This window comes from Crinia signifera, chromosome 1 (assembly GCF_055691185.1).
Source record: "Crinia signifera chromosome 1, ASM5569118v1, whole genome shotgun sequence".
NCBI lineage: Eukaryota > Metazoa > Chordata > Amphibia > Anura > Myobatrachidae > Crinia > Crinia signifera.
This window is the reverse complement of record NC_139217.1, coordinates 13499127-13518785: the sequence shown is the minus strand read 5'-3', so window position 1 is coordinate 13518785 and position 19659 is coordinate 13499127. Positions and strand designations below refer to the sequence as shown.

Genomic DNA, 19659 nt, shown 5'->3' with positions numbered 1-19659 from the left:
ACACTTGATTTAGAATTTTTCTTTAAAAAAAAATCTTATTTACCTAATTTGATGATTTTTAGAAAATTTGTGGACATTTTTGGATTTACTAACCAATCGTTCATTGGTTAGTAAATACAGTATCTCCAGTCACCAAAGGCAATATGGAGGCGTGAAGTAAAATCCCACCCGTGAGTTGTTGCAGACATTTTATTGTTTGCGGATGAGGATACAGTAAGATGGAGATATGAGCGTTACAGTCATCCGCAATGTGTCTGATCACAGCTCACGTCTCATCGTCTTATACAATAAGGGGCGACTACAACTTGACACTTGGGGCGAATCCAACTCTGTTGTTGCTCCGGTCAAACACCACAAAATATTCACGGATGAAGATGTCTCCCAGAATCCACGGGCCAGAGGTGGACTGGAAACCACTGCTACATGATCCAGGGAACTGGTAACATAGAAACACGTGATCAGCAAGATGTATGCTCAGGTTGGTTACAGCGTGATGTACACCTGCTCAGGTAGGTCACAGTGTGATGTATACCTGCTCAGGTAGGTCACAGTGTGATGTATCCCTGGTCAGGTAGGTCACAGCGTGATGTACACCTGCTCAGGTAGGTCACAGCGGGATGTACACCTGCTCAGGTAGGTCACAGCGGGATGTACACCTGCTCAGGTAGGTCACAGCGTGATGTACACCTGCTCAGGTAGGTCACAGCGGGATGTACACCTGCTCAGGTAGGTCACAGTGTGATGTATCCCTGCTCAGGTAGGTCACAGCGTGATGTATCCCTGGTCAGGTAGGTCACAGCGTGATGTACACCTGCTCAGGTAGGTTACAGCGTGATGTATCCCTGCTCAGGTAGGTCACAGCATGATGTACACCTGCTCAGGTAGGTTACAGCGTGATGTATCCCTGGTCAGGTAGGTTACAGCGTGATGTACACCTGCTCAGGTAGGTCACAGCGTGATGTACACCTGCTCAGGTAGGTCACAGCGGGATGTACACCTGCTCAGGTAGGTCACAGCGGGATGTACACCTGCTCAGGTAGGTCACAGCGGGATGTACACCTGCTCAGGTAGGTCACAGCGGGATGTACACCTGCTCAGGTAGGTCACAGCGTGATGTACACCTGCTCAGGTAGGTCACAGCGTGATGCATCCCTGCTCAGGTAGGTCACAGCGTGATGCATCCCTGCTCAGGTAGGTCACAGTGTGATGTATCCCTGCTCAGGTAGGTCACAGCGTGATGTATCCCTGCTCAGGTAGGTCACAGCGTGATGTACACCCTGTTCAGGTAGGTCACAGTGTGATGTACACCTGCTCAGGTAGGTCACAGTGTGATGTACACCTGCTCAGGTAGGTCCCAGTGTGATGTATCCCTGCTCAGGTAGGTCCCAGTGTGATGTATCCCTGCTCAGGTAGGTCCCAGTGTGATGTATCCCTGCTCAGGTAGGTTACAGCGGGATGTACACCTGCTCAGGTAGGTCACAGCGTGATGCATCCCTGCTCAGGTAGATAACAGTGTGATGTAGACCCTGTTCAGGTAGGTCACAGCGTGATGTACACCTGCTCAGGTAGGTCACCGTGTGATGTATACCTCCTCAGGTAGGTTACAGCGGGATGTACACCTGCTCAGGTAGGTCACAGCGGGATGTACACCTGCTCAGGTAGGTCACAGCGTGATGTACACCTGCTCAGTTAGGTCACAGCGTGATGTACACCTGCTCAGGTAGGTCACCGTGTGATGTATACCTCCTCAGGTAGGTTACAGCGTGATGTACACCTGCTCAGGTAGGTCACAGTGTCCTGCATCCCTGCTCAGGTAGGTCACAGTGTCCTGCATCCCTGCTCAGGTAGGTCACAGTGTGAGGCATCCCTGCTCAGGTAGGTCACAGTGTGAGGCATCCCTACTTAGGTAGGTCATAGCATCCTGCATCCCTGCTCAGGTAGGTCATAGTGTCCTGCATCCCTGCTCAGGTAGGTCATAGTGCAGCTGTGTTGGAAACACTTGGCTTCTGTTATACAATATCTCTAGATGGTGACACAGAAATACCGTCTATAACCGTAGCGGACACTGATCAGCTGGGTGTGTCGGCATATTGGCACACTTCTTCTATCTGTGTATTAGCCTGCAGTGTACGTTATAGTGTGCCCAGTGATAGTACGCAGATGTTATATTGTAATGCGGCACCCCTGCTGGTGTGACCCCGCTATAGGTCAGTTACACCTCTGCGTATATAATCATCCTTATACAGGGCAGGTAAGTACATCACCCAGTCACACGTCAGCATACTCTCTCACCTGGTTTATATAAGCACTGGCGGGTATAGGATAATTCTTTCCAGCAATCGTTATGATGATATCAGGCAAGGAACTAATCTCATCACAGTTTACATTATACTGAAAGCAGAAGACAAATAATATATTATTAGTACAATGTGTGTGTGCAGTGTGGGCATGTACACACCAGGGGGCGCCCTTCAACCTATTACAGCCTAGTTTCTTTACCAGAGGAATAGTTGAAGATAAAGGGGGAAATTTACTAAAAAAAATTGTGGAAAAAAAATCGTATTTTCACACGAAAATACAATTTTTTTGGGTGTATACGTATTTTTGGCATTTACTATGCCAAAAATACGTATTTTCGTATTCTTAATAATGGGACATTCGTATTTGTATTTACAAATACTAATGAGTACACCATCGAAAGAATACGGCAGAAATCACCATTCAAAAGACCTGGAGCTGGTTTTAAAAAAAAAAAAAAATCGGGGAACCCCTATTTGTCGGGTTTCCTGATTTTTTTTATTACCGGCCCCGGCTCTGTCTGCCTGGTGCTGGTTACGGCTGTGGGGGGGGGGGACACAGTTACTATTCCGAAAATACGGCAATTCGTATTCGTATTGATAGCACATCAATACGAATACGAATTGCCGTATTTTCGGGATAGTAAATGTCAAAAATAAGTGTATTTCTGGATAAAAATACACCTATTTTTTTACAAATTTCCTTTAGTAAATTTCCCCCTTTGGGTCAAGATACTGTAGTAAGTATCACTACTGTATGTGTAATAACTGCAGTACACACTCTACACTACAGTACACATACCATGTACTACACTACAGCACACACCACATGTGCTACACTACAGTACAGACCCTTCACTACAGCACACACACCATGTGCTACACTACAGGACCCACTCCCTGTGCTGCACTACAGTACACACCCCATGTGCTACACTACAGCTCACACAATATGTGCTACATTACAATACAGGCCCTTCATTACAAACACACACCCCATGTGCTACACTACAGGACCCACTCCCTGTGCTACACTACAGTACACTCTCCATGTGCTACACTACAGCACACACCCCATGTGCTACACTACAGGACACATACCATGTACTACACTACAGCACACACCCCATGCACTCAGGGCTGGTGCAAGGCACCGGAGCGCCCCAGGCGAGTCGTCCCTGCAGTGAATAGAAAATAACTAGCGCTTCCCGCGCCGCCGCGCGCATAGTGCTAGCTATTTTCTATTCACTGTAGGGACCCCGCCGGCCGCAGCCAGCTTATACACAATGACAGCACCGCAGGTACCCCCGGCGGCACGAACACCCCTGCACGCTCCAGCACTGCAGGGACGCCGGGGACGCAAGTTTTTTACACAGGTACCACAGTTCGCTAACCCTCCATGCTGGGGGTGAGGGGCGAACTGCCACCCTCCAGGTACAGTACAGACCCTTCACTACAGCACACACCCCATGTGCTACACTACAGGATGCACACCATGTGCTACACTACAGTACACACTCCATGTGCTACAATACAGGACACATACCATGTGCTACACTACAGGACACATACCATGTGCTACACTACAGCACACATACCATGTGCTACACTACAGCACACATACCATGTGCTACACTACAGCACACATACCATGTGCTACACTACAGCACACATACCATGTACTACACTACAGTACACACCCCTTGTGCTACACTACAGCTCACACTACAACACACACTCCCTGTGCTACACTACAGGTCCCACTCCCTGTGCTGCACTACAGCACACACCCCATGTGCTACACTACAGTACACATACCATGTACTACACTACAGCACACATACCATGTACTAGACTACAGCACACATACCATGTACTACACTACAGTACACACCCCTTGTGCTACACTACAGCTCACACTACATGTGCTACACTACAATACAGACCCTTCACTACAACACACACTCCATGTGCTACACTACAGGACCAACCCTATGCGCTACTCTACAGCACACATACCATGTGCTACACTACAGTACACACCCCATGCTAAACTAGAGCACACAACCCATGTGCTACACTACAGTACACACTCCATGTGCTACACTACAGCACACACCCCATGTGCTACACTACACCACACATACCATGTACTACACTACAGCACACACCCCATGCCCTACACTACAGTACAGACCCTTCACTACAGCACACACCCCATGTGCTACACTACAGCACACACCCCATGTGCTACACTACAGCACACACCCCATGTGCTACACTACAGCACACACCCCATGTGCTACACTACAGCACACACCCCATGTGCTACACTACAGCACACATACCATGTGCTACACTACAGCACACACACCATGTGCTACACTACAGCACACACCCCATGTGCTACACTACAGCACACACCCCATGTGCTACACTACAGCACACACCCCATGTGCTACACTACAGCACACACCCCATGTGCTACACTACAGCACACACCCCATGTGCTACACTACAGCACACACCCCATGTGCTACACTACAGCACACACCCCATGTGCTACACTACAGCACACACCCCATGTGCTACACTACAGCACACACCCCATGTGCTACACTACAGCACACACACCATGTGCTACACTACAGCACACATACCATGTGCTACACTACAGCACACATACCATGTGCTACACTACAGCACACACCCCATGCACTACACTACAGTACAGACCCTTCACTACAGCACACACTCCATGTGCTACACTACAGCACACACTCCATGTGCTACACTACAGCACACACCCCTTGTGCTACACTACAGTACAGACCCTATGCGCTACACTACAGCACACACCCCTTGTGCTACACTACAGTACAGACCCTATGCGCTACACTACAGCACACACACCATGTACTACACTACAGCACACACCCCTTGTGCTACACTACAGTACAGACCCTATGCGCTACACTACAGCACACACCATTCTATATTTACTATTTACTGGTAGTTCTTAATTATTTTGCACCTTTGAAAGATGTGGGTGTTTCCTGCAGCATGGGAATAGGTGTTAGATGTGGGTGTTCCCCGCAGCATGGGAATGGGTGTTAGATGTGGGTGTTCCCCGCAGCATGGGAATAGGTGTTAGATGTGGGTGTTCCCCGCAGCATGGGAATAGGTGTTAGATGTGGGTGTTCCCCGCAGCATGGGAATAGGTGTTAGATGTGGGTGTTCCCCGCAGCATGGGAATAGGTGTTAGATGTGGGTGTTCCCCGCAGCATGGGAATAGGTGTTAGATGTGGGTGTTCCCCGCAGCATGGGAATAGGTGTTAGATGTGGGTGTTCCCCGCAGCATGGGAATAGGTGTTAGATGTGGGTGTTCCCCGCAGCATGGGAATAGGTGTTAGATGTGGGTGTTCCCCGCAGCATGGGAATAGGTGTTAGATGTGGGTGTTCCCCGCAGCATGGGAATAGGTGTTAGATGTGGGTGTTCCCCGCAGCATGGGAATAGGTGTTAGATGTGGGTGTTCCCCGCAGCATGGGAATAGGTGTTAGATGTGGGTGTTCCCCGCAGCATGGGAATAGGTGTTAGATGTGGGTGTTCCCCGCAGCATGGGAATAGGTGTTAGATGTGGGTGTTCCCCGCAGCATGGGAATAGGTGTTAGATGTGGGTGTTCCCCGCAGCATGGGAATAGGTGTTTATGCTAAACATCCATTCGCAGCCTGTGCGGCTGAACCTGCGCTGCGAGGGGCTGGCGGGTGGGCGGGCATTCACAGGGTGGGGTTTGGTGGAATCGCAAGGCAACCAGAATAACCCCCAATATAAATGGTTGCTAAAGTCAACATCTCATCTTCACTATATCTCCCATCTTAGTACATAGCCTCCTCCGTGTGCCCTGCATTTCTAGATCATCCTTTACTACCATATAAAACACTGATATAATATAATTACCAGCCCGTATATATCCGGCCTGGCACCGATGGCTTCTTGGATCACTCCGATTGCCTCTGGGTGTCCGGCAATGACCGATGTTCCAGTGTCCACAATAGCGTCACATCCACGCTGACACGCTACCACCTGGCCATTCATAGTGACGCTACAACACAGAGAGTGAGCTCAGTACATACCGGGTATTGCCACTGACACAGCACATAATAATGTACAGGATGCGTTATCTATACGCCATACACACACGTACAGTACATTATACAGTACAGGACGCATTCTCTATACGCCATACACACACGTACAGTACATTATACAGTACAGGACGCATTATCTATACGCCATACACACACGTACAGTACATTATACAGTACAGGACGCATTATCTATACGCCATACACACACGTACAGTACATTATACAGTACAGGACGCATTATCTATACGCGATATGCACTTATACATTATACTGTACAGGACGCGTTATCTGTACGCCATACACACACGTACAGTACATTATACAGTACAGGACACGTTATCTGTACGCCATACACACACGTATACATTATACTGTACAGGACGCGTTATCTGTACGCCATACACACACGTACAGTACAGGACGCGTTATCTGTACGCCATACACACACGTACAGTACATTATACAGTACAGGACGCGTTATCTGTACGCCATACACACACGTATACATTATACTGTACAGGACGCGTTATCTGTACGCCATACACACACGTACAGTACATTATACAGTACAGGACGCGTTATCTATACGCAATATGCACTTATACATTATACTGTACAGGACGCGTTATCTATACGCCATACACACACGCATACATTATACTGTACAGGACGTGTTATCTGTACGCCATACACACACGTATACATTATACAGTACAGGACGTGTTATCTGTACGCCATACACACACGTATACATTATACTGTACAGGACGCGTTATCTGTACGCCATACACACACGTATACATTATACTGTACAGTACACGTTATCTGTACGCCATACACACACGTATACATTATACTGTACAGGACATGTTATCTGTACGCCATACACACACGTACAGTACATTATACAGTACAGGACGCGTTATCTATACGCCATACACACACGTATACATTATACTGTACAGGACGCGTTATCTGTACGCCATACACACACTTATACATTATACTGTACAGGACGCGTTATCTGTACGCCATACACACACGTATACATTATACTGTACAGGACGCGTTATCTGTACGTGATACACACACTTATACATTATACAGTACAGGACGCGTTATCTGTACGCCATACACACACGTATACATTATACTGTACAGGACGCGTTATCTGTACGCCATACACACACGTATACATTATACTGTACAGGACGTGTTATCTGTACGCCATACACACACATATACATTATACTGTACAGGACGCGTTATCTGTACGTGATACACACACTTATACATTATACAGTACAGGACGCGTTATCTGTACGCCATACACACACGTATACATTATACTGTACAGGACGCGTTATCTGTACGCCATACACACACTTATACATTATACTGTACAGGACGTGTTATCTGTACGTGATACACACACTTATACATTATACAGTACAGGACGCGTTATCTGTACGCCATACACACACTTATACATTATACTGTACAGGACGTGTTATCTGTACGCCATACACACGTATACATTATACTGTACAGGACGCGTTATCTGTACGCCATACACACACTTATACATTATACAGTACAGGACGCGTTATCTGTATGTGATACACACACTTATACATTATACTGTATAGGACGCGTTATCTGTACGCCATACACACACTTATACATTATACAGTACAGGACGTGTTATCTGTACGTGATACATATACTTATACATTATACTGTACAGGACGCGTTATCTGTACGTGAGACACACACTTATACATTATACTGTACAGGACGCGTTATCTGTACGCCATACACACACGTACAGTACATTATACTGTACAGGACGCGTTATCTGTACGCCATACACACACGTATACATTATACTGTACAGGACGTGTTATCTGTACGCCATACACACACTTATACATTATACTGTACAGGACGCGTTATCTGTACGTGAGACACACACTTATACATTATACTGTACAGGACGTGTTATCTGTAAGCCATACACACACGTATACATTATACTGTACAGGATGCGTTATCTGTACGCCATACACACACGTATACATTATACTGTACAGGACGTGTTATCTGTGTGCGATACACACACGTATACATTATACTGTACAGGACGCGTTATCTGTACGCCATACACACACGTATACATTATACTGTACAGGACGCGTTATCTGTACGCCATACACACACGTATACATTATACTGTACAGGACGTGTTATCTGTACGCCATACACACACGTATACATTATACTGTACAGGACGTGTTATCTGTACGCCATACACACACGTATACATTATACTGTACAGGATGCGTTATCTGTACGCCATACACACACGTATACATTATACTGTACAGGACGCGTTATCTGTACGCCATACACACACGTATACATTATACTGTACAGGACGTGTTATCTGTACGCCATACACACATGTATACATTATACTGTACAGGACATGTTATCTGTACGCCATACACACACTTATACATTATACTGTACAGGACGTGTTATCTGTACGCCATACACACACGTATACATTATACTGTACAGGATGCGTTATCTGTACGCCATACACACACGTATACATTATACTGTACAGGACGCGTTATCTGTACGCCATACACACACGTATACATTATACTGTACAGGACGTGTTATCTGTACGCCATACACACATGTATACATTATACTGTACAGGACATGTTATCTGTACGCCATACACACACTTATACATTATACTGTACAGGACGCGTTATCTGTACGCCATACACACACGTATACATTATACTGTACAGGACGTGTTATCTGTACGCCATACACACATGTATACATTATACTGTACAGGACATGTTATCTGTACGCCATACACACACGTATACATTATACCAGTGGTCTCCAACCTTTTTTGGGTCGGGAGCTACTCGCGACAAAATAAACCGCCCGAAGAGCTACTAAAGTAAAAAAAAATAAAAAATCTGCATAATATCCCAAAAAATGCCCTTTACACATAATGCCACAAACTGTAATGCCCCAGACACATTATGCCACACACTGCAATGCCCCAAAACATACCTCCCAACACTGGAGGCAGAGGAGAAGTCATCTGCGCGTGCCGTAGGCACGCGCCAAAAATTAGAAGGTTCAGCTACTACCGTGGAACTCCTGCGAGGCTACATCCCCCATTTTTTCCGCTATGGGGGCATAGTCAGCTCTCTAAGAGCTGTAGCCACATGGGGTGCGGCCATGGAAAATGGGGGTGTGATACACATATGCCCTCAATAGTGCAGTGCCAGATACACATGACCACAATAGTGCAGTCCGTGATACCCATTATAAATATGCCCCGCACCGCGATGCTCCACTATACAAATGCCCCACACCGTGATGCTCCATTATGCATATGCCACACACACACGATGCCCATTATACAAATGCCCCACACCGTGATGCACCATTATACATATGCCACACACACACGATGCCCATTATACAAATGCCCCACACCGTGATGCACCATTATACATATGCCCCACACCGTGATGCACCATTATACATATGCCACACCGTGATACTCCATTATACATATGCCACACACCGTGATGCTCCATTATACATATGCCACACACCCTGATGCCCATTATACATATGCCCCACACCGTGATGCACCATTATACATATGCCACACCGTGATTCTCCATTATACATATGCCACACACCGTGATACTCCATTATACATATGCCACACACACACGATGCCCATTATACATGTGCTACACACCGTGATGCTCAATATACGTATGCCACACACCGTGATGCTCCATTATGCATATGCCACACACACACGAGGCCCATTATACAAATGCCCCACACCGTGATGCACCATTATACATATGCCACACCGTGATACTCCATTATACATATGCCACACACCGTGATGCTCCATTATACATATGCCACACCGTGATACTCCATTATACATATGCCCCACACCGTGATGCTCCATTATACATATGCCACACACCGTGATGCTCCATTATACATATGCCACACACACACGATGCCCATTATACATATGCTACACACCGTGATGCTCATTATACATGTGCCACACACCGTGATGCCCATTATACATATGCCACACACCGTGATGCTCCATTATGCATATGCCACACACACACGATGCCCATTATACATATGCTACACACCGTGATGCTCATTATACATATGCCACACACCGTGATGCTCATTATACATATGCCGCACACCGTGATGCTCATTATACATATGCCACACACACACGAGGCCCATTATACAAATGCCCCACACCGTGATGCACCATTATACATATGCCCCACACCATGATGCACCATTATACATATGCCACACCGTGATGCTCCATTATACATATGCCACACACCGTGATGCTCCATTATACATATGCCACACTCCGTGATGCTCCATTATACAAATGCCCCACACCGTGATGCACCATTATACATATGCCACACACCGTGATGCTCCATTATACATATGCCACACACCGTGATGCTCCATTATACATATGCCACACCGTGATACTCCATTATACATATGCCCCACACCGTGATGCTCCATTATACATATGCCACACACCCTGATGCCCATTATACATATGCCACACACCGTGATGCTCCATTATACAAATGCCCCACACCGTGATGCACCATTATACATATGCCCCACACCGTGATGCACCATTATACATATGCCACACACCGTGATACTCCATTATACATATGCCCCACACCATGATACTCCATTATACATATGCCCCACACCGTGATGCACCATTATAAAAAAATGTAAATTACCTGGGGTTCATTTTTGTTGCCAGGGGTTAATGCTCATTGATAAGGGGGTCACTGCTTGCCCCCTCCACTATGCCCGTCTTCAAATGGGCATAGTGGGCAGTTTCACTATAATAAATAAATTAGTCATTGCTGCTGCTGCTGCCGCGTTCGGAGCTCAGCTCAGCTCCATCATCTGGCTGGCTTATGGTATGGAGCCCCCCACACCATGCTAGAAGTCATATTTGCAGATCTGAGAGTGAACACAGCGCTGCAGCGTTACCCGGAAGTGCTTAGCGCGGTGCTCCCTGTCAGACGGGAGGGCGGACCGGGCAGGCAGCAGTGGTCGAGCCACCCGTTTCGCTCAGGCGAGCTACCGGTAGCTCGCGAGCGACGGGTTGGCGACCACTGCATTATACTGTACAGGACGTGTTATCTGTACATGATACACACTTATACATTATACTGTACAGGACGCGTTATCTGTACGTGATACACACACTTATACATTATACTGTACAGGACGTGTTATCTGTACATGATACACACGTATACATTATACTGTACAGGACATGTTATATGTACGCCATACACACACGTATACATTATACTGTACAAGACGTGTAATCTGTGTGCGATACACACACGTATACATTATACCAGTGGTCGCCAACCCGTCGCTCACGAGCTACCGGTAGCTCGCCTGAGCGAAACGGGTGGCTCGACCACTGCTGCCTGCCCGGTCCGCCCGCCCACCTGCCCGCTGTTGCCGCAGGCTTGCGGCGCTATAGCCGCCACCTCGCGCTGCTATAGCCGCCGCCTTGCCCCGCTACAGCCGCCGTCAGCTTCCCCCCCCTCCCGCTGTAGTCCTTGTACGGGGAGTCGGGACCAGAGGAGACAGCAGGCGCTAGAAGTCATATTTGACCTCTAGCGTCTGACAGGGAGCACCGCGCTAAGCGCTCCCGGCACTTCCGGGTAACGCTGCAGCGCTGTGTTCACTCTCAGATCTGCAAATATGACTTCTAGCATGGTGTGGGGGGCTCCATACCATAAGCCAGCCAGATGATGGAGCTGAGCTGAGCTCCGAACGCGGCAGCAGCAGCAGCAATGACTAATTTATTTATTATAGTGAAACTGCCCACTATGCCCATTTGAAGACGGGCATAGTGGAGGGGGCAAGCAGTGACCCCCTTATCAATGAGCATTAACCCCTGGCAACAAAAATGAACCCCAGGTAATTTACATTTTTTTATTAGAAGCCTTACTGTGGGACATTGTGTGCAATATGTGTAATGGGCATCATTTGTGTGGCACAAGTTTAATGAGCATCAAGGTGTGGGGCATATGTATAATGGAGTATCACGGTGTGGCATATGTATAATGGTGCATCACGGTGTGGCATATGTATAATGGAGTATCACGGTGTGGCATATGTATAATGGTGCATCACGGTGTGGGGCATATGTATAATGGTGCATCACGGTGTGGGGCATATGTATAATGGTGCATCACGGTGTGGGGCATTTGTATAATGGGCATCGTGTGTGTGTGGCATATGTATAATGGTGCATCACGGTGTGGCATATGTATAATGGAGTATCACGGTGTGGCATATGTATAATGGGCATCACGGTGTGTGGCATATGTATAATGGAGCATCACGGTGTGGGGCATATGTATAATGGAGTATCACGGTGTGGCATATGTATAATGGTGCATCACGGTGTGTGGCATATGTATAATGGTGCATCACGGTGTGGGGCATATGTATAATGGGCATCACGGTGTGGGGCATATGTATAATGGAGCATCACGGTGTGGCATATGCATAATGGAGCATCACGGTGTGTGGCATATGTATAATGGTGCATCACGGTGTGGGGCATATGTATAATGGGCATCACGGTGTGGGGCATATGTATAATGGAGCATCACGGTGTGGGGCATATGTATAATGGGCATCAGGGTGTGTGGCATATGTATAATGGGCATCAGGGTGTGTGGCATATGTGTAATGGTGCATCACGGTGTGGGGCATATGTATAATGGAGCATCACGGTGTGTGGCATATGTATAATGGTGCATCACGGTGTGGGGCATATGTATAATGGTGCATCACGGTGTGGGGCATATGTATAATGGGCATCACGGTGTGGGGCATATGTATAATGGAGCATCACGGTGTGTGGCATATGTATAATGGGCATCGTGTGTGTGTGGCATATGTATAATGGGCATCACGGTGTGGGGCATATGTATAATGGAGTATCACGGTGTGGCATATGTATAATGGTGCATCACGGTGTGGGGCATATGTATAATGGTGCATCACGGTGTGGGGCATTTGTATAATGGGCATCGTGTGTGTGTGGCATATGTATAATGGTGCATCACGGTGTGTGGCATATGTATAATGGAGCATCACGGTGTGGGGCATATGTATAATGGAGTATCACGGTGGGGCATATGTATAATGGGCATCACGGTGTGGGGCATATGTATAATGGGCATCAGGGTGTGTGGCATATGTATAATGGGCATCAGGGTGTGTGGCATATGTATAATGGAGCATCACGGTGTGGGGCATATGTATAATGGGCATCAGGGTGTGTGGCATATGTATAATGGAGCATCACGGTGTGTGGCATATGTATAATGGAGTATCACGGTGTGGCATATGTATAATGGTGCATCACGGTGTGGGGCATATGTATAATGGTGCATCACGGTGTGGGGCATATGTATAATGGTGCATCACGGTGTGTGGCATATGTATAATGGTGCATCACGTTGTGGGGCATATGTATAATGGGCATCACGGTGTGGCATATGTATAATGGGCATCTCTGTGTGTGGCATATGTATAACAGGCATCTCTGTGTGTGGCATATGTATAATGGGCATCACGGTGTGTGGCATATGTATAATGGAGCATCACAGTGTGGGGCATTTGTATAATGGGCATCGTGTGTGTGTGGCATATGCATAATGGAGCATCAGGGTGTGTGGCATATGTATAATGGGCATCAGGGTGTGTGGCATATGTATAATGGAGCATCACGGTGTGGGGCATATGTATAATGGAGCATCACGGTGTGGCATATGTATAATGGAGCTTCACATTGTGGGGCATATGTATAATGGACATCACGGTGTGGCATATGTATAATGGTGCATCACGGTGTGGGGCATATGTATAATGGAGTATCACGGTGTGGGTCATATGTATAATGGAGCATCACGGTGTGGCATATGTATAATGGGCATCACGGTGTGGGGCATATGTATAATGGAGCATCACGGTGTGTGGCATATGTATAATGGAGTATCACGGTGTGTGGCATATGTATAATGGAGCATCACGGTGTGGGGCATATGTATAATGGAGCATCACGGTGTGTGGCATATGTATAATGGTGCATCACGGTGTGTGGCATATGTATAATGGTGCATCACGGTGTGGGGCATTTGTATAATGGGCATCGTGTGTGTGTGGCATATGTATAATGGTGCATCACGGTGTGTGGCATATGCATAATGGAGCATCACGGTGTGTGGCATATGTATAATGGTGCATCACGGTGTGGGGCATATGTATAATGGTGCATCACGGTGTGGGGCATATGTATAATGGTGCATCACGGTGTGGGGCATTTGTATAATGGGCATCGTGTGTGTGTGGCATATGCATAATGGAGCATCAGGGTGTGTGGCATATGTATAATGGGCATCAGGGTGTGTGGCATATGTATAATGGAGCATCACGGTGTGGGGCATATGTATAATGGAGTATCACGGTGTGGCATATGTATAATGGGCATCACGGTGTGGGGCATATGTATAATGGAGCATCACGGTGTGTGGCATATGTATAATGGAGTATCACGGTGTGGCATATGTATAATGGAGCATCACGGTGTGGGGCATATGTATAATGGAGTATCACGGTGTGACATATGTATAATGGGCATCACGGTGTGGGGCATATGTATAATGGAGCATCACGGTGTGTGACATATGTATAATGGAGCATCACGGTGTGTGACATATGTATAATGGAGCATCACGGTGTGTGACATATATATAATGGAGCATCACGGTGTGGCATATGTATAATGGTGCATCACGGTGTGGGGCATATGTATAATGGTGCATCACGGTGTGGGGCATTTGTATAATGGGCATCGTGTGTGTGTGGCATATGTATAATGGTGCATCACGGTGTGTGGCATATGCATAATGGAGCATCACGGTGTGTGGCATATGTATAATGGAGCATCACGGTGTGGGGCATATGTATAATGGAGTATCACGGTGGGGCATATGTATAATGGGCATCACGGTGTGGGGCATATGTATAATGGGCATCAGGGTGTGTGGCATATGTAGGCATCAGGGTGTGTGGCATATGTATAATGGGCATCAGGGTGTGTGGCATATGTATAATGGAGCATCACGGTGTGTGGCATATGTATAATGGAGTATCACGGTGTGGCATATGTATAATGGTGCATCACGGTGTGGGGCATATGTATAATGGTGCATCACGGTGTGGGGCATTTGTATAATGGGCATCGTGTGTGTGTGGCATATGTATAATGGAGCATCACGGTGTGGGGCATTTGTATAATGGAGCATCACGGTGCGGGGCATATTTATAATGCATATCACGGACTGCACTATTGTGGTCATGTGTATCTGGCACTGCACTATTGAGGGCATATGTGTATCACACCCCCATTTTCCATGGCCGCACCCCATGTGGCTACAGCTCTTAGAGAGCTGACTATGCCCCCATAGCGGAAAAAATGGGGGATGTAGCCTCGCAGTAGTTCCACGGTAGTAGCTGAACCTTCTAATTTTTGGCGCGTGCCTACGGCACGCGCAGATGACTTCTCCTCTGCCTCCAGTGTTGGGAGGTATGTTTTGGGGCATTGCAGTGTGTGGCATAATGTGTCTGGGGCATTACAGTTTGTGGCATTATGTGTAAAGGGCATTTTTTGGGATATTATGCAGATTTTTAATTTTTTTTTACTTTAGTAGCTCTTCGGGCGGTTTATTTTGTCGCGAGTAGCTCCCGACCCAAAAAAGGTTGGAGACCACTGCATTATACTGTACAGGACGTGTTATCTGTACGTGATACACACACTTATACATTATACTGTACAGGACGTGTTATCTGTGTGCGATACACACACGTATACATTATACTGTACAGGACGTGTAATCTGTACGTGATACACACACTTATACATTATACTGTACAGGACGTGTTATCTGTGTGTGCGATACACACACTTATACATTATACTGTACAGGACGTGTTATCTGTATGCGATATGTACACTTGTATATTAGTGTGTGGCTCCTTCTAGATGGCAGAGTTTCAGTGGGCAGAGTTTCACTGAAACTCTGCCCACTGGGAGGAGCCGCACACTCACTCCGGCTATAATACTGGTCCCCCTTATGCCCGCACACTCCTAGCATGCCGCTGCCTAGCCCTATATATATAGTCTCTGGTGCAGTAGGCTCTGCAGACAGCAAGGGAGAGACCTGTAGGCATGGAGGGTTGGCCGTGCAGGCAGCGCAGTCGGAGAGACCGGAGGAAGTCTAAGTGTCTTTCCGGAGCTCCCAGGCAAGTGCAATGCGTGTGTGTGGGCTGTGGGGAAATGTTGTTGCATGTGTGTGGGCTGTGGGGAAATGTTGTTGCGTGCGTGTGGGCTGTGGGGAAGTGTTGTTGCATGTGTGTGGGCTGTGGGGAAGTGTTGTTGCATGTGTGTGGGCTGTGGGGAAGTGTTGTTGCATGTGTGTGGGCTGTGGGGAAGTGTTGTTGCATGTGTGTGGGCTGTGGGGAAGTGTTGTTGCGTGTGTGTGGGCTGTGGGTAATGTTGTTGCATGTGTGTGGGCTGTGGGGAAATGTTGTTGCATGTGTGTGGGCTGTGGGGAAGTGTTGTTGTGTGGGCTGTGGGGAAGTGTTGTTGCGTGTGTGTGGGCTGTGGGGAAGTGTTGTTGCGTGTGTGTGGGCTGTGGGGAAGTGTTGTTGCATGTGTGTGGGCTGTGGGGAAGTGTTGTAGCATGTGTGTGGGCTGTGGGGAAGTGTTGTTGCGTGTGTTTGGGCTGTGGGGAAGTGTTGTAGCATGTGTGTGGGCTGTGGGGAAGTGTTGTTGCATGTGTGTGGGCTGTGGGGAAGTGTTGTTGCATGTGTGTGGGCTGTGGGGAAGTGTTGTTGCGTGTGTGTGGGCTGTGGGGAAGTGTTGTTGCATGTGTGTGGGCTGTGGGGAAGTGTTGTTGCGTGTGTGTGGGCTGTGGGGAAGTGTTGTTGCGTGTGTGTGGGCTGTGGGGAAGTGTTGTTGCATGTGTGTGGGCTGTGGGGCAGTGTTGTTGCATGTGTGTGGGCTGTGGGGAAGTGTTGTAGCATGTGTGTGGGCTGTGGGGATGCGTTGTGGGGTACTGTGAGTGGTGGTATTGTCCGGTCTTGGCCCAGGGTCAGTCTGTGAGTATGTGTATGACTCCGGGCTAACTCCGCCCAGCGTTATACACACACTCACAGATTGACAGTTCTGGGCTATTATATAAGAGATAAACCCTTCTGGTGATAACCCAACACGGCAAAACGCGTCAGGAGTTTTCTCCAATCCTACTGAATCCTGGTATCCAATCAACCGTCCATTGTTATTCACCTGGACCTTTCCGAACCTGCCCTAAACGTCTGGTCTTCCACCAACTTCAGCACAGGAGCTTTTTCCATCAAGCCCAAACATCACCAGTTATCCTCCATTGGTGGACTGGACCCTTCCTGGACCAGCTAAAAACACCTGCCCAGGAGGCAAACAACAGTGCGGGACTGTGCCCATACATGGTGGATGGTAAAAAAACCACCCTCTTATATGTATATATTTTTGGAGTGATTTAAAGGGCTAAATAGGAATGGACAAATCCTTATAATGGACAAATCATGGTCCTTGTATACCAGGACCTGTGTAGGTTTTTTATAAGTCTAGTGCACTAGTATATGAATATATACTTTATGCTTTTTACCTCATTTCAGAAGTATTTTATGTTATACTGTTATTTACACATTCCTTAATATTGGTTGCATTATGTCTAATAAATTGTTCTTTTATCAGTGAAACCAGTCCAATTGGTTTGTGGTATATTTTCCATGTTATACCCACCCAGCGCTGCTATTTGTACATTTTTGTTGTCTTGTTCTGGTCTTTCAGGCATCGACTACACCCAGCTTAGTGACGCTAACCCTGCCAATGCCACCACCACCCCCCAGGGGGCGTTGTTGTTTTCTGTTTTACCTTCTACACACACCACCTGCATTAACGCTGAAGGTCCTGGTTTAAAGCCAGATAGACCTCAGACCTAGCGCTTTGTATGATATCAAGGATAGGAATTATATACATACAGTAATAATTGTTATTATAGACCCTAATTATATCTTTGCCATGATTTGCCCATATAATACCCCATAGGCAGAGGCACTTACAGAGAGGAGGATGCCCATGTCCAGCCTCCACAGATCGAGCCCCCTCCTCTCTGCCAGCAGCAGCGCAGCACAGAGTCTGAGCACTAGAGGGCATTTTTCTGGCGATTTTACCAAAGGACTACAGAGGGGCAAGTATAACAAATATTATTTAATGCAAACTTACCTACTTCAGGAGAAGGATGGAGAGGAAAAAAATTCATTGAAGGGAGGGGGGGGGGGGGGTGTCAACTTTAAGCCCTGTCGCAGAAAAGGCTGAGATTTATGGGTCCATGGTAAAGGGGTGGTGCCATTGGTAGCTTGTTTGTGGGGGCCCCCAAAAAAACCAAGCACTTCAGCCACAAATGTGGCAGCTGCTGTCTCTAAAGTGCTTGGTTTGTTATACTGAACATATATTTTTGTAATATACAACATAAGGGTGGGTGTTCCTGGACTGGTACACTAAAAAATGAACCTCCCCTATTTTTTCTAAGATTTCAAAGGGTCTTTGCCACATAGTCAAAAGTTTATTTTATACTGTGGGAGTCAAAACAAACACTCACCCACAGCATCACCCCCAGCAGCAAAGACTCACAACTTGGCTTTGTGGGAAAGATGCAATTAGGAGCCATGCCTGTAGTTTGCTGTCAATGCGGGGGCATGTCCAGGGCTTTTGGAGGCATGCTCAGCTCTCCCGCCCCTCTCACTTATAAATAGAAGCTGTGCTCTGTGTACAGCTGTTCTGCTAGGCAGAGCAGTGAGGACAGAGCAGAAAAAAATCAGGACAGTTGGGTGGAATGCACCTCCTGCTGCATTTGCATTGTAATTAATCACATATGCTAAACTGCTTACCATTGTGGCTCCCCATGTGGTCATACCCTC

At 47.1% G+C, this 19659-nt stretch overlaps 1 protein-coding gene across 2 annotated transcripts in view; it reads right to left on the bottom strand.

The window, feature by feature from the left end:
• Positions 1–209: 209 nt before the first annotated feature.
• Positions 210–19659, bottom strand: part of LOC146067135 (pepsin A-like) — a 231818-nt gene continuing 212368 nt past the window's right edge. For both annotated transcript variants that reach the window (XM_083179162.1, XM_083179171.1), the window contains 3 exons: positions 6257–6401; positions 2293–2391; positions 210–436 (listed from right to left, as the gene is read on the bottom strand). In XM_083179162.1, coding sequence (XP_083035288.1) covers positions 299–436; positions 2293–2391; positions 6257–6401 — 382 coding nt within the window. In that variant the 3' untranslated portion in view covers positions 210–298. The remainder of the gene's footprint in view (positions 437–2292; positions 2392–6256; positions 6402–19659) is intronic.